Below are 16,973 nucleotides of genomic sequence, written 5' to 3'. Positions count from 1 at the left end.
TTCATTTTTTACAACTTTATTTGAATATCACTTTTGACAATAAGTATCGCTTCAGAGCTGCTTTACAGAAGGTGTATGTTTCTACATTACAATCAAGAGAATGCTATCAGAGTCAAGGTAATGTCTGTATGGCAGATTGTATAGTTATCATGCTGATAATGCAATCATGCAGGTATATGCATATAAGGCTATGCATATAAGCAGAAACAATATTGTAAAGCTTCTGTACACAATTCAGAATCTTTCAAACAGGATTCCCAGACATGGAGAATCCACAATATCAATAAGATCAACAAATTTCAAGAATATCAGTTACTCAAGTCAGTCGTTCATGATCCTCTTGCCTGAAATATTTTCAGCTAGACCAAATTACTTTTTTGAGTGCAGACTTTATTATAAGCCTAACAAAAATCAATATCCAATAATTTGAAAAATGTTTTCTTTAAGTATCAACTTTTTCTCAGATGTTTCTCCTAAAAGTTCTGAAAAAATATTTTTTGAGCACATATTAGTTAGTATTAGTATTTAGTATTATTTATATACTATGTTATTTATTATTATTTTGATTTAACTTTTATTTTTTTATATTTTAATTTTTAATTTTAGTGTTTTGTTTTATCCTTTTGTCATTCTCATTCATTTTTGCTTTTTTTTTTTTTTTTTATAAAAGTTACTATTTAGCTTTTTTATTAAAAAAAATTATTGCAGTTTTAGTAATTAGTAGTACTTCATATTAAATGTTTTAAAATTTTATTTCAGGTAGTTGCCACAATAGCATTTTTAATATTTGGTAGATTTTTATTTATGTATTTTTAAATATTATTCATTTAACTTTTTTGTTTTAAGTTTTACATGTAATTTATTTTTTAAAGTTTTATTAAAATTAACAATTTTTTATATTTTTGTAATGGTGTTGTAATTTTAACAGTTGTAGTTTAAGTTTTAGTTAAAGTTAAGAATCTAAATCTAAACACCGTTTGAAACATTGTTGTGATCTGAAGCTCTAGAGACAAACTTTCTGAAAAGACCTGCTTAGACCAGAATGTATGGCCCGAGCTGGTTTATGCCGGTCTAGTGCTGGTTTCACTGCTGGACCAGCTTTAGTCGTTAGTTTTTTCAGCACTGATGTGAGATTACTGAGGTCTGAGAAGCAGGACACTTAAACAAAAGTCTTCATTCAATCTTAATGCGGTCTAGGAGAAACAATTGAAAAATTAATGATTTAATTTGTACTTTTTTCTTGGTTTCGTGCTGAAGTGGAACCTGAATGCATTTATGATGTTAAGTCCATATTATGATGTTAAATCCAAATGTTTTGCCCCAAAATCAGCACAGAAAACATGAGAAACGTTTGCATATTACTGATGGTGCTCAGCTTCATTGCTGATATCTCCTCTTATCCGTGTTTTCTGTAGATTATCGCATGTGAATGTCTCTGAGAACGAGCTGGAGTGTCTTCCTCTCGGTCTGCTTCACCTTGGCCAGTTGAAGAGGATTTCTGCAGCCAGAAACAAACTCATCAGCCTCTTCAATATCCCCAACGGTACACACACACACATTTCTGGCGTAGGTGATGGAGACAGTGTCTTATTTAGTTTGCATCAGCTCTATTGCTTGCTCACAGCAATTCTCTCCATCCCACCCTCCTCTCTCAATGACAGTGAATTGATTCAGCCTCACTTTATTACACTGGGTCAATACTTCACATTAAAATGTTGGTTTCCCGCTCATTAACTGAAATTATTTTCCTTTCATCAGGCTTTCAGTGATTGAAGTTATTCAAGAGAAGTGTGGTTTAACTGTCCAAATAATAGTGTAGTTGTATATCTATCACTTTACCATTTTAAAACAACCTCAAAACCAAAATGTCTTTCATGTGAAACATTTGCTTGAAAATGAGGCTTTTTCTTTAAGATAAATCACACAAGCTTTTATTTTTATTTATTTATTTAGTCATTTTATTTTATTTTATTAATATTCTTACTTGGTAGTTAAGGTTAAAAACTTGAAAATTTGATATACTTGAGAAATTGATGGATTAAACTCCAAATAAATTGCAAACGTAAAAACAGCATTTTGCTTTTTTTTTTATTATTATTATTATTATTATTACACATGTAGCATGCAACTTTAAAAAACAACAACATTATTTGAATGAATACATGGAATATGTGAACTTTTAATTTGCACTTTTTTTTACATCCATAGGCATGAGTAATAATTAAGGAAAACATATATAAAATCTAAAACAATAAAAATAAGAAAAACAGTAGCCTAAAGACATTCAGTCAATTACAAATCCACATCAACTGATAGAATAATTAACAAAATAATGTAATTATATTCATTACTCCTTTACTATATTTAGTATATTAATAATATAATAATACTTGATATGAATTTCCTACTTTTCTGCCACCGTACCATTGTTACCGTTAGTGTTACTACAGTAAAACTATGGTAAATGTGGGTGATTTGTGGATTGAAACATCTTCTAACTGGATCATTGTTGCACTGTTTCTGCTGCTTTCTGCGTCAGTGTTGATGAGAATAATTAGAGATTTATTTGGCTTTAAACTAGTTTAAATTAAAGAGATGTGATTTGTACTGGAGAACTCTGCGCTGAGCTCGAGTGCTTCTTACTGGATTTCACAGCGTTGTTTAGCGCGTGATCGCGACCACTGTTGCCAACTAATTTTCTAATAAGAGAATCTATGGGGTATTGTCAAGAGGAAGATGAGAGACACCAGACCCAACAATGCAGATGACCTGAAGGCCGCTATCAAAGCAACCTGGGCTTCCATTACACCTGAGCAGTGCCACAGGCTGATTGACTCCATGCCACGCCGCATTGATGCAGTAATTCATGCAAAAGGAGCCCCTACCTAGTATTGAGTGCAAAAAAATGAACATACTTTTCAGAAGCCTGACATTTCTGTTTAAAATATCCTTTTGCTTATTGATCTTATGTAATATTCAAATTTTCTGAGACACTGAATTTTGGGTTTTCATCATCAAAATTTCAAGAAATAAAGGCTTGAAATATTTCACTCTGTGTAATGAATCTATATAATATAATATGTGGGTTTCACTTTCTGAAATGAGTGACAAAAAATATTGACATTTTTCATGATATTCTAATTTTTTGAGATTGTATATGTGTATGTATATATGTGTATATATGTATGCATATAATATGTGTGTATAAACATTTCAAAAAGGTAAATTTTAAATGGTTTTTTTTAGAAAAAAAACATGTTAAAAAATGTTTGTGTATAATGAATTGTATATATTTTTAGTTATCATATGAATGTTTAGTCATATTTTATATGTGTGTGTATGTATGTATGTGTGTGTGTGTGTGTGTGTGTGTGTGTGTGTGTATGTATATATATATATGTATATGTATATGTATATGTATATATGTATATGTATATGTATATATGTATATGTATATGTATATGTGTATATATATATATATATGTATATGTATATGTGTATATATATATATATGTGTGTATATATATATATATATATATATATATATATATATATATATATATATATATATATATATATATATATATATATAATATTATATAAAAAAAGTAATAATACATAATTCAATTTTATTTAAAAAATGTTTTAAACTTTCTTGAAATATCTAACTATCTTTTTGATGTTAAATGGATAAATGTAAATGCACAAACCGCCTGTTCGGCATCTCGTGGTTTTAAAGCAGTGGTCATCTCAGATCTAACGGCTAGCGTTCTGCTGCAGGCACGAACTGGATCGGTCTGCGTAAGCTGCAGGAGCTGGACGTGTCCGACAACGGCCTGACGGAGCTGCCCTCTTCCATCCTGCACTGTTTGAAGGCCCTCAGCTCTCTGAACATCAGCAGAAACGAGCTCAGCAGCTTCCCTGACCCCTGGGCCTGTCCTCTGGTGCGTCACCCGCACACACACAACCTTTTCAGTATTTTAGCTACATGTTTTTAAATGGAGGACCATAAGCAAAGTATATTATTTATTAAACATTGACAAGTTTGCAACAATTTCAGCCACGTCTTGAATTTTTGGAGGACCAAATCACTTAAAATAAAATAATAAATGCAACTGAAAAGGTACATTTTATACATTTATGCTGGGATAACAATTACAGTCACAGGAAACTTTGTAAGTATATTGCATGCATGAATGTTTCAAGTGTTGACCATGTTGAATTTTTGGTTAAATGAATGGCTAATGTATCTACTTTTTGTTAGCAAATGATGAAAATCAGAGATATTTCGCTCCTCAGAAAATCTGCAAAGCTTCAAACAACCAGATTGAGTTTCTTCCTGACACCATCTCCATCTTCTGGAAGGCTCATCTGAGGGAGGTGGACATCTCCGAGAACGTCCTGAAGGAGCTGCCCTCATACATATTTGAGCTGGAGGTAAGGAACGGGAGGAAATGTGCTGAAAGAAAGTAATCACGCATGTGTCTGGATGTTGTACCCCCCCCAAATGGCCAAATATTTTTGTCAATAATCTCAATGTTATTATTCTCATTAATTGCATTTCTGTAATAGAAAATAATAATATTTTAAGTAAATAATAAAATAAAAAAATTATAATTAATTTTTTTTTAAACAAATGTTTTCATAAAATGTTTTGATGAAATCAGCATAAAAATACTTTATATTTTAATTGATGTATCTTATTTTTTGCATTGTCATAATGAGAGTTTACTGGAGAAAATATGCTGAAATCACAATAAATTAAATAAGATATGATATTTTGACCAAAGAAAAATAAGTATGCATGTGTCTGGAAGTTGTACTTTTAAAGTTTTTTTTCTTAATGCCCATTACTCACAATCTGAATCTCATTATTCTCATTAATCACATTGCTGTAATAAGGCTATTATTATTATTTTTAATCAATTATTTTTATAATTAAAAAATAAACCATTATTTTAATTAGAATACTTTAAAAAAAAGTTTTAATTAAAAATGTAAAAAAGGTTTAACTTCTAACATAGTGTTTTTTAATTTTTTAAATCAGCATAAACAATACTTTATATTTCAATTAATGTATTATTTTTTTTGCATTGTGGTAATGAGAATTTATGGGAGGAAATCTGCTGAAGTTGTCTTGAAAATGATGTCACAGTTTAAAATAAATGCAAATATGCATATCAACAGAATTTAATTTCTTACTTCAGAAATATTGTGAAATATGCTCATCAGGTGTGTTTTTGACAGGTTTTGTAAGATTCTCCCACTAAAGTTTCTCCTGATCAAATCCTTTAATTATATTTTATATGGAGTTGTGTATTTTGTATTTGAACTGACAGCCCTCAGTGCACCGGTTTCTTTCGTCTTAAGCTCATGGTGGCGCTGTGCTCACAGTAAACATCACCTGTAGCACGTCTGAACCATCGTGAGTTTCTCTCTGTATCTCCTCGTGATAGCAGTGAATCAGAGAAAGCTGCAGCTTTAACAATAATAGTTTTTTACACAAATAAGCCTGAAAGGCTCTGAGTGTGTTGTGAAATGTTTACAAACGTACGGCAGAGCAGATCCGACGGATTTTATAGTTTTATAGTTTTTGATGCAAGATGCCAACACAAAGCCAATGGCAGAGCAAGAAATAGAGATTGCAAACTAGAGCGCTAAAGAAAGCGTGTAAGGAAGAAGCAAACGGCAGTTTCATCATTTAAAATTCAATTTAATTCTCGAACAGTTTGACTTAAAAATGTCTGCTCTTTTAAACTCTGTCTGTGAGCGAAGGCGATGATTACACAGGGTACAGCGAGTCAAAACTGACAATGTATTATGATCTCACACACAAACAGAGAGATGTGGTGTATTTAGACATGTATAATATGTCTAGGACAAGATGAATATCACTATTATTAATGAGTTTAATGATTTGAACCAACAACCTTAAATATAAAACTTGTGTGTGTAAATCATCACAGTTTGTTACACACATGAATGATTCATTAATCATGCCACTTAGGGAGAAGCTGTGCTGTTATTCTTTGTTTCTTTTTCTTTTTTCTATAAATATTTTATTTTCTTTTTCTATTATTTTATTTGTTGTTTTTAGGTATTTATTATTATTATAAAGTTTTCATTTGATTCTTTTCTTTTCTGTTTTCTATTTTTATTTAATAATTTTATTCATGTTTTTTCTTTTGTTGATTATTTTCTTTTATTTTATTTTGTTTTTATTGTATTGTATTTTTTAACTTTGTTGTCATTATTTTCCCTTTTTTTTTCTTCGTTTAGTTTTCTTTTTGTTTAATTTTTTTTTTTTTTTAATTTAATTTATTTTAAATTTTATATGTAGTCATTTGAGAGTATAAAGCAGGGGCATTACAAATTTAAGGAAATACCATACACTAATCGGAGTCAAGAATGTTTTTCCTGGTAATATTTTTAGCAATCATGTGTCGTGTGTTTTCTGTCTGCTGTTTGGAATCAGAATTTAGGCCAGATTTACAAATAAATCAGACTTTTGATCTAATCTGACAAACAGTTTTTCAAAAAGCTCTGAATTTGTTTGCAGACCGTTCACTCCCGCACTCCTCATGATTTCTTTTCACATACTCTTCAACGGTTTCTCACAACGAAATTAAAATATATTAAAAAAAGCTATTAATCTCAAATCCATTGTAGAAACCTGCATGTGTCTTTTATCATTTGTCAGCAGTGAAGCACTAAAACTATTCACATAACAAATAAACGTCTCATCTGTGCTAATGACAATAATAATGTGCTAATAACAATAAGTACACACTTGCGAAATGACTTTAAGTAGCAGTTTGTACGTCACGTTTCTGGCTCCAGGTGTGTGTGTGTCAGAGATCACTGTGTGTGTTTTAGGCCATCGTCTCTCTGAAGTTGTGTGGGAACCAAATCTCCACTCTGCCAGCTCCAAACAAATGGAAATGCTCTTGTCTGCGAACACTAGACCTGTCCAGAAACCAACTGGGGAAGTAGGTCAAATGCTCACACACAGACACACAGACACAGAGACAGACAGAGACAGAAAGGTTCTGTTCCAAAACCAAGTGAGTCCTACATAGGCAGCATTTTAATGCATCTTAAGCACACTCCTAATCTGAAGGCTGTTCATTATTATGCCTTCAACTGTAACCTCTTTTGGACAACACTAACCCTGTGAAATGGTAATAAGCATAACATTTTATTTAATTTTATTATTTTATTTTATGTTGACATTTAAGTTTATATTTAGTTGATTTTGTTTTATTTTATACATTTTTAATAATAACTATTATTATTGTTGTTGATGTTAGTAATATTTAGTTTACTGTTTTATTATTAATAATTTTTTAATTCATTTTATTTTAATTTTTTAAATATATTTATAATTAATTAATTATATTAATATTATTAACAATAGCAATAATAGTTATAGTAATAATAACTTGTAAAATAATAAAATAATTTGTTGGTTTATTTATTTGATTTTGTGTTATATTATTTTATTAATTTTATGCTGTTTTGTTGTTGCTTTTTTTTATTTTATTTTAAATTACCATAGAAACCGGTAAAATCGGGGTAAAATAGTCCATTTTAGGTTCTTTTGAACTATTGCTAGATATGTTTTCTGTGTTGTGCACATAATGCATTATATAATTGCCTTCTCTGCAAAGAATACATGTGATGCTGCCTTGTAATTTTGCTTTAAAATCATATTTTAGAAAGCCGCATAATAATGTTGCCTACATTTTGGAACATTTTTTGGTTGGAGTGCATCTATGAAGCCTTAAAATGCAATTTAAGACCGTGTCTTCATTGCTCTTCCAGATCACTAATGCGTGCGTCATCACGGTCCTTGTGGTTGTCTATAGAGATTGTGAATGACCGATTGTGAAATGTCTAAAATCCAATGCGCTCTGAATGTTATTTTAGGATGGGCGAGTCGACCAAAACCAGGAAGCTGGCCTTCTTCACTACGTGGCACAGACGGGACCCAGAGCCAGGTACAGTAGCTCAAACACTATGGTCACGTTGCCATGAGATGTCACAGTTTCACACTGTAATTACCAAACTCACCACAGAGAAAGCAGAGCAATATCACCATGGGAATGATGTTTTGTTGAGACTGTGACAAGAGTGTGGATTGTTTTAGTAAAGGCATCAGAATCCAAACTAAAACCCCTTCAGTCTGATCCAAACGTCTGACTCATGTTTTTAGGCAATAAGGATGGGCGTTCAGTCATTTTTGCTAGCAATTCAACAAAATGAATACTACTGTTCAAAAGAAATTGATATTTGTATTCAGCAAAGATGCATTACGTTGATCAAGAAAGACAGTCAAGACATTTATAATGTTACAAAATTGATTTCAATTTCAAATAAATGCTGCTCTTTTGAACGTCTATTCATCAAAGAATCATGAACAAAAATGTATCACGGTTTCCACAAAATATTAAGCTGTTTTGAACATTGATAATAATCAGAAATGTTGAGCATATTAGAATGATTTCTGAAGGATCATGGGACACTGAAGACTGGAGTAATGATGCTGAAAATTCAGCTTTAATCACAGAAATAAATTATATTTTACAACATATTCAAATAGAAAACAATTACTTTAAATTGTAATAATATTTCACAGTATTTCCGTTTTTACTGTATTTCTGATCAAATCAATGCAGCCTTGATGAGCATGAGACTACTTTCAAAAATATTGAAAATCTTACTCGTACCAACATTGTTAGTATTAGTATTAATATTATTAGTCATTATTGTTATTATTCATTAAAATATTTTTATTTTATTGTTTTGTGTTATGCATTTTTATTGTTATTTTTATTTTTGTAAGTTTTTTTTTTTTTTTTTTTTTTCATTTTGTTTAATTTATTTTATTTTGTTGATTTCTTTTGTGTTTGTCTTTTGGAAAATGCTAATGCTGTGAAACTCAAATAAGCATAGAAATAAATAAAATAGAGAAAGTAAATTTAGGTTCAGATGCTTTTTCTGTATTGTGCATTATGGAATTGCCTTTTCTGTAAAGATTATATACTTTATATATACTTTTGTCACTTTATGGAAGCAAACCAAAAAAAAAGTATTTTTGCAAGATAATGTTGCATGACTGCCCAGGTGGTTGTGCAAATATGGGCACATTTCTACTGTCTCATAGCAAGCCTACAGTAGAGTAACGAGTATTGGTGCCACGGTCATCAGTGATCATCCATTAGTCTGCAGGGATTTTAATTCTGCATCTTGTGGTTTCGGTGAGCTTCTCATCTCCTCTAGCTCTGTTTTTGCAGTTTGTCCCATTCAGTTTCCTGTAATCTTGCGGGATTCTCTGGAAGTTCTCTTCCTGAATGACAACCAGCTGGAGTGTGTGCCGCCGACAGTGTGTGCCCTCAAGAACCTCTCCGAACTCTATCTGTCCAAGTGAGTCACAGGGAATCATGGGAAATGTAGTTTCTGCAGTAGCGTGCATCATTTCTTCCACTTTATGTCTCTGGAATACTTGATTGTGATTGGTCATTCAGGGGCCAGATGTAATTTTTGATATAACTATTAGATTTGTTGCTATTAATATTAGATATTAGACTTAAACTTTTTTTTAGATAGTTGCCAATGAAAAACTTTAAAAGTTATTTTTCAAAGTTTCAAAGTATTGAAATGAATACAACTAAAACTGAAATAAATTAAATTAAAGCTTATATAGCTTATATATATAAAACACACAAATAAATAAAAATGTCAAAAGCATAACTAAATTACTAAAACTTAAGATGAAAACTGAAAATATAAAAAAATCAAATCACTCTTTCTTAGTAATAAATAATAAAATAAATGTTAATGTATTTATTTATAATGTATAATGGCATTATTATTTTAATTTATGGAAACCAATAAGACAATCATGCATTCTGACAAGCTCAGTAAAAATTGGTGCATAGAGAAATCAAAATTATAAATATATAATTGTCATTATTATATTATTCATATGTAATTATTTTTCTATTTGAACTATAAATACAAAGTTTTTAAAAATAGTACAATAATTTAAGATCATTTTAATATTTTAATTAAAGGAAATAAAAATAAAAATAAAAATGTCAAAAGCACATATCAGAATTACCAAAACTTAAAATTAAAACTGGAAAAAAATAAATAAAATCACTTTCTTCTCACATAATAATACAATTTCACCTCAATGTTCATGTATTAATTTAAGATGTTTAATGTTATTTATAAAAGCCAAGAAAACAATCCTGTAATGTATTGTGATGTAAAAATGACAGAGAAATAAAAAAACATATAATTTGAATATGTATTTATTAGTTTATTGAAGCTATGACTATAAAGTATTAAACACAGTACAATATTTTAATTTAAAAATGTTAATATTTAATTAAAAATGAATATTTTATTTTAAATGTCTGTTTTGTTTATTAGATGTAATCTAAGCAACATGTTAATGCCAAACTGCTGAAATCAATTGCAAGCCAAGTCTCCTGTGTATTTTAAGTGAGGAAATATAATGCACAGAGTTGCTGACTAGGTAGAGCCTTACAGTTCAGTCACTTAAGAGGATAAAATTCAGTTAAACAGCAAGGCATTGCACTAGGTTTTGGACCAGAGCCCAACAATCACAGTGGGTGATTCGGGGTTTTCACAGTGTGGGTGAAAGTTAAGAGTTGCAAAAGTCAAACTAATATGCAATATCAAAAGGGCTTGTTCATCTCTCCTGCTTCAAACTCACAGGATTTAATGATGTTTTGTTTGGACTTCCGTAGCTTTGATTTGAATCCTTCCTGTCTCTGCAGTAATCCAGGTATCCAGGAGCTTCCTATTGAGCTCGGGCAGCTCTCCAACCTCTGGCAGCTGGACATCGAAGACTTGAACATCACAAACATCCCCTCAGACGTTAGGAAAGATGGTACTCCAGTCACACAAATACAGCTCGTGTCTGCTTGAATCACAACTTTTAACTGTCAAGATTACATTTCAACAAAGCATGTAGCATTATTGAGCAAAATCATCTCACATGAATATCATAAATGTAGCTTCTTGAGCTTTGATTAGATAAAAAAAAAAATACACAAATTTTCATGGTGGTTCAGCAAATGCACATTTTTTTATCAAATAGCGGGAAAAATGCTGAACAGGGTTATTATTAACTGGATTAAAAGCATTACTTTTTTAATCATTGAAGTAAGCTTAAAATAAAACTTATTTTCAGTTTGTGGTTAAGGCAGCATTTTTTTTAAATTTCCTTTTAGTTTATGTACTAAAATCTGGAAAAAAATGGAAATAAACAAAAACTGAAACGGAACAAACTAAAATGGAAAAAAACAACAACAACTAAGTAGTCATTTAAAACAGACAAAATGACCAAAAGTAAATGAAAACTGAAAATATATAAATAATAGCCAATTCAAAATACTAATAAAATCTGTAATAATAATATCTACAATATATTGATGCTATGAAAACATGATTTATAATATTAAAAATTACTTAAAACAAAATGACTGTAAACTAAATTTAAATTAACTCGAAATATAAAAATAGAAGGTAATTCAAAATATTAATAAAATCTAAAATGAATGAACGAATGAATAAATAAATAAATAATGCTTTATATCCATCTTGTGCATTTTGAGTTGTATTTTGCGGTTGTAGATCAGTTATGAGATCATAATGCATGATAAAATGTACATGTTGAATGCAATTTAAATACAAGTGCTTCTGATAAAAAGCATGGACCAAATGCATAAATGTGTCTCTGAAGCTAATTAGGGTAAGAAGCATGTTCTGTATTAAACATACAGAATTGTCGTCATGTTGAGCATGACATTATTTGGGTTTTTTTGCATTAGAGAGCATGATATTCCAGCTCAGCCTCTGAAGTCTGTATAATCTAGGATTTGTCTAATGAATATTTCATTGGTGTTTCCAGCTGTGAGTCGTTCAGCCTGATGCGTCTGATGCGTTTTTCGATTCGTCTGATGCGTTTGTTGCAATATTTAGTGCGTTTTACTGTCATAACAGGCTCAAGAGATTTGAGACAAAGTAGCGCGCCCCTAACCAACACAGTTGGTCTGTGGGTTCAGATGAAGATGCCTGGAGCTCATGTCACTCATGTGGAAGTGCTTTACATGTGATGTTGGAGGCTCACAACTGATTTCAATGGATGAGAATGCTGCAAAGTTCATGATGCAACACCATGGAAATTAAATATTGCATAGAATAGTCAATTTTTTTATTTTATTTAATCTACTTTATAAGGTTTAAGTAATATAAAGTGTAATATAAAGTGAAAGCGAAGAAAAAATAACAGTACAATTTTTAATTCTGTTGAAAGAATGCATCTACACTCTAAAAATGCTGGGTTAAAAACAACCTAACTTGGGTTATTTGGCAACCCAGCGCTGGGTAAATATTGGACAGAACACATGCTGGGTTATGTTGACCCAGCTGGTTGGGTTAAGCGTTTTTGCCCACCATGCTGGGTTGTTTATTTGTTGTTTAAAAATTATTATATAGCTGGCTTAAAATGGGCTGGAAATTAAAAATCACACACAGAATTACTAAAGGCAACAGCAATAATCAAAAGATGAACATTTATTATTAAGCAAGAACACCCATAGATAAAATACAAGACAAATATAATTTATTTGGGTGAATACAGCATAGTTTACAATATTACATTTGTATTTTAGAAATAAAAAAGACATATAGAAGTAGCATTTTAATTTAAGTCTATTCAACCATTCCCTGTCATTGCTTTTTACCAAAATAGTGCTAATTCTCGTGTCGGTGTGTCGGCGAAGTCCGAGCCGGTGAGGAGCTGCTGTTCGCGGGGGAGCTGCGAACTTTAGACCGTGGCCTCGCGTTTCACTCGTAGCTGAGAGATGGCGCTAAAACCTGCCCAAAATCAAACAGTACTGAGATTAGAGAACACATCGTAACATCCAATTAAATTACACTCAGTTTTATAACCAATAAAATCAAATGAAAGCTTATTTATTCATCTTTTAGATGATGTATAAATCTTAATTTAAAAAAAAATTACCCTTATTATTGGCTTTGTGGTCCAGGGTCACATACAGTGCCCTCCAAAAGTATTGGAGCAGTAAAGACCAAATTGCTCTGTTGGGTGTGGATTCAAGACATTTACAAATATGATTAAAAGATCAAAACTACAGAATGTCACACTTTATTATTGGGTGATTCAACACATAGATGTTTTACCAGCTAAGTTCAGCACTTTTAGAGTTTCATCCCTCTATCTGATGTGAGCATAAGTATGGGAACTGTTGCCTCGCAGGTCTTTCTAAGTGATCAGCTGTGTCCTGTTGCATTAATTCTTCAGATATTAAAAGCAGGGAATGTGTCGTATCAGTTATATCCATTACTTCTGCATTCTGAATCTTGCATTCGATGACGACACACACAAACCAGGATGAAGACGAGGGACTGCGAAAAAAAGGGAACTGCAATGATCCCAAGCATACAGCATCATCTGTAAAGCATGGTGGAGGTGGTGTCATGTCATGGGCATGCATGGCTGCCTCTGGAACAGGCCCTCTCATCTTTACTGATGACTTAATGCATGATGACAGTAGCAGAATGAATTTGGAAGGGTACAAATCCATCTTGCCTATCAATGTTCAAGAAAATGCCACCAGATTCATTGGGAAGTGCTTCATATTGCATCAGGACAATGACCCAAAACACCCTGCCAGTTCAGTCAATGAATTTATAAGGGCAAATAAATGGAAAGTCTCTTAGATTGGCCAAGTCAATCTCCAGATTTAAATCCGATTGAACATGAATTTCACCAGCTGGAGAGGAGAGTAAAGGCAGAAACTCCCCAAAACAAGCAACAATTGGAATTGGCTGCATTAAAGGCTGGGAAAAGCATTTCAAAGGATGAGACCAAGAGTCTGGTGATGTCTATGGGTCCCAGACTCACTGCTGTGATTGTGTGCAAGGGATCTGCAACTAAATAATAGCTTTTAATCTTTTATATCTGCCCTATGTTCAACTGTCCCAATACTTATGCTCACATCAATGAGTGGGATGAACTCTAAAAGTGCTGTTCTTTTTATTTGGTAAAACATGTATGTGTTGAAACGGCTAATAATAAAATGTGGCATTCTGTAGTTTTGTCTCATATTCATCTTTTAATCATATTTGCAAATGTCTTGCCTCCACAGCCAACAGAGCAATTTTGTCTTTACTGTTCCAATACTTATGGAGGGCACTGTATATTATGAATATGGGTAGTATGAATGAAAGCTCAGATTCTCACTGGAGGTAGTAGGTCATCCGGGTGCTACTGTTTTTCAAATGCTGTGAATGTGTACATTTGTAAGGCGTATCGGGACTCAGTGATTGAGTTGTGCGTGTGCAGGTCCGGCTGCGGTTCTGGCGTATCTGCGAGCGGAGCTGCGAGGAGCAGAGCCCTGCAGACTGCTGAAGCTGATGGTGGTGGGTCCTCCGCGGCAGGGGAAGAGCGCTCTGCTGGAGGGACTGCAGACCAGCAAACCCTCATCCTTCATCAGCACCGACTACAGCATCCACACGTCCAGCTGGGATCTGGAGCGACCCGGAGGAGTGGTGAAATCTGCTGTAAGGAGCCTCAGTCCACACACACACACGTTTCATGGGATTCATTCCATAGGTGTAATGGTAATACTGTACAAACCATATTCTCTATCGCCCTACACCAACCCTACACTTAAACCTACCCCTTACAGGAAACTTTGTGCATTTTTACTTTCTCAAAAAAAAAATAACTCTGTGTGACTTATAAGCCTTTTGAAATATGGGGACATGGGGAGATGTCCTCATAAATCACCTTCTCCTTGTAATACCTATGTTATACCCATGTCATTATACAAATTTGTGTCCTCATACAAAATGACACACACACAGACACACACACACACACTCGTATCAGGGTTTCTGTGTGTCCTTCCACAAATTAAAGCCTAACAAGTCTTGCTTATCTAAGGGTATGTGAACATTCTTAAATCAAGATACATTTTCTTGAGATGCAAAATGAAAATGCGTAGTCTTGTTTTCTGAGAAACTGATCATAATAAAGTGAATTCAAGCTTATAACATCTGCCTTCATTTTGAATAAATTTCTAAAAAATGGCTTTTTAAAGCAAATGTATCTTGATCTCTGAATGTTTCGATATTTGTTCTGGAAAGCAAGACAAAAACACTGAGGAAGATCATCGTGATCAGAAGGTACAATAAAAGTTATTAGAATCTGCATTTATTGTAATGCAACCAAGCTTTTAATTATGTGTGAACTATAAAATATACATGAATATACTGTACCAGATATATCCAGATTTAGCCATTTAGATATGAATGTTCAGATTTAACTATTTAGATATAAATGCATATGATAATTTTTTAAAAATATAATATTTATGCATTTAGCAAAATGCATAATATATAAAAGTTAAATGTAATATCAAAAATGCATGTATGTAAATGTAAATCTTGAATATATTGTTTGTACGTACATTTAAAAAAATATACAGTGCTTTGTAAAAGTATTCATACCCCTTTATTTTTTTCATGTTTTGTGTTGCTGCCTTATGTTAAACTGCTTTAAATGACTTTTTTCCACATCAATCTACACACCATACACTATAATGGTAACATCTTTGCAAATTTATAAAAAAACTTATATAAAAAAACTTAAATGATTTCATTGCATAAGTACTCATGCCCTTATCTAGGACAGTTGGAATTTAGCTCAGGAGAATTCATATTGCTTGTAGGTGTAACTAGACTTTGAGTGAAGGTAACCTGTGGCAAATTCAATTGAATGGTTCACAGAAGCATGTAGTCTCTATTGCCCTTAATGGAAGAAGTTTGAAATAACCAGTATTCTTCTTAGAGCTGGGCTCCTGGCTAAACTGAGCAATTGATGGAGAAGGGCTTTGGTTAGAGTGGTGACCAAGAACCTGATGGTCACTCTAGTTGATCTCCATGATCATATGTGGAGATAGGAGAAATCTACAGAAGGACAAACATCACTGCAACACTCCACTGATCTGGACTTTATGGCGGTGTGGCCAAACTAAATCCTCTCCTCAGTGAAGACAAAAGAAAACACACTTGGAATTTAAAAAAAGCACCTAAAGGACCCTCAGACTCTGAGAAACAAGATTCTCTGGTCTGATGAACCTCAATTCTAAGCATCATGTTTGAAGGGAAACAGCTCTGCAGAGTACCATCCCAAAAATAAAGTGTGCTGGTAGCAGTCTCATGCCGTGGGGCTGTTTTTCAGCAGGGACTGAGGGACTCATCAGAATAGAAGAAAAGCTCAATGCACCAAAATATAGAGATTGCCTTAATGAAAACCCAGTCCAGAGCATTCAGAACCTCAGACTGGGCAGAAGGTTTACCTTCCAACAGGACAGTGACCCTAAACACACAGAAGGAGTGGCTTATACACAACTCTGTGAATGTCCTTGAGTGGCCCAGCCACAGCCTGAGCTTGAACCCAATCAAATATTTCTGGAGAAACCTGAAAATGTGCGTCTGCCCCATCCAACCTGAAAGAGCTTGAGAGGTGAAGAGGTGAGGAGACAAATGGCAGATAATTGCCAAATGCTGATGAGCAAAGCTTGTCGCATCAAACAAAAAAGAGCTGATAAAAATGTAAAAACTGTAACTTGAATGCAATGTAAGTCGCTTTGGATAAAAGTGTCTGCTAAATGCATTAAAAAAAAAAAGATTTGAGGCTGTAAAGGTACTTCAGCTAAATATTTAGTTTAAGGGTATGAATACGTATGCAATGTACTTATTTGAGTTTTTTTATTTGTAATAAATTTACGAAGTTGTGAGAATTCTGTTTTTGCTTTGTCAATATGGTGTATGGAGTGTAGATTGATTTGGGGGAAAAAGTAATTAAAGCAGTTTAACATAAGGCAGCAACATAACAAAATGTA

General features: G+C 32.6%; 1 protein-coding gene across 1 annotated transcript in view; it reads left to right on the top strand.

Annotated features, from left to right (window-relative positions):
• The window catches only part of LOC306857085 (leucine-rich repeat serine/threonine-protein kinase 1-like), a 137,554-nt gene that overhangs the window by 38,520 nt on the left and 82,061 nt on the right, over positions 1-16,973 (top strand). Inside the window, exons 8-15 of the mRNA XM_079396777.1 lie at positions 1,416-1,543; positions 3,781-3,944; positions 4,300-4,437; positions 6,877-6,989; positions 7,930-8,000; positions 9,297-9,426; positions 10,812-10,924; positions 14,408-14,625. Of these exons, the coding sequence (XP_079252903.1) occupies positions 1,416-1,543; positions 3,781-3,944; positions 4,300-4,437; positions 6,877-6,989; positions 7,930-8,000; positions 9,297-9,426; positions 10,812-10,924; positions 14,408-14,625 (1,075 nt within the window). The remainder of the gene's footprint in view (positions 1-1,415; positions 1,544-3,780; positions 3,945-4,299; positions 4,438-6,876; positions 6,990-7,929; positions 8,001-9,296; positions 9,427-10,811; positions 10,925-14,407; positions 14,626-16,973) is intronic.

The sequence above is a fragment of the Barbus barbus genome (assembly GCF_936440315.1).
Source record: "Barbus barbus genome assembly, chromosome: 1".
Classification (NCBI taxonomy): Eukaryota; Metazoa; Chordata; class Actinopteri; order Cypriniformes; family Cyprinidae; genus Barbus; species Barbus barbus.
Note: the sequence above shows the minus strand (reverse complement) of the source record. Positions and strands in the feature narration are given on the sequence as shown.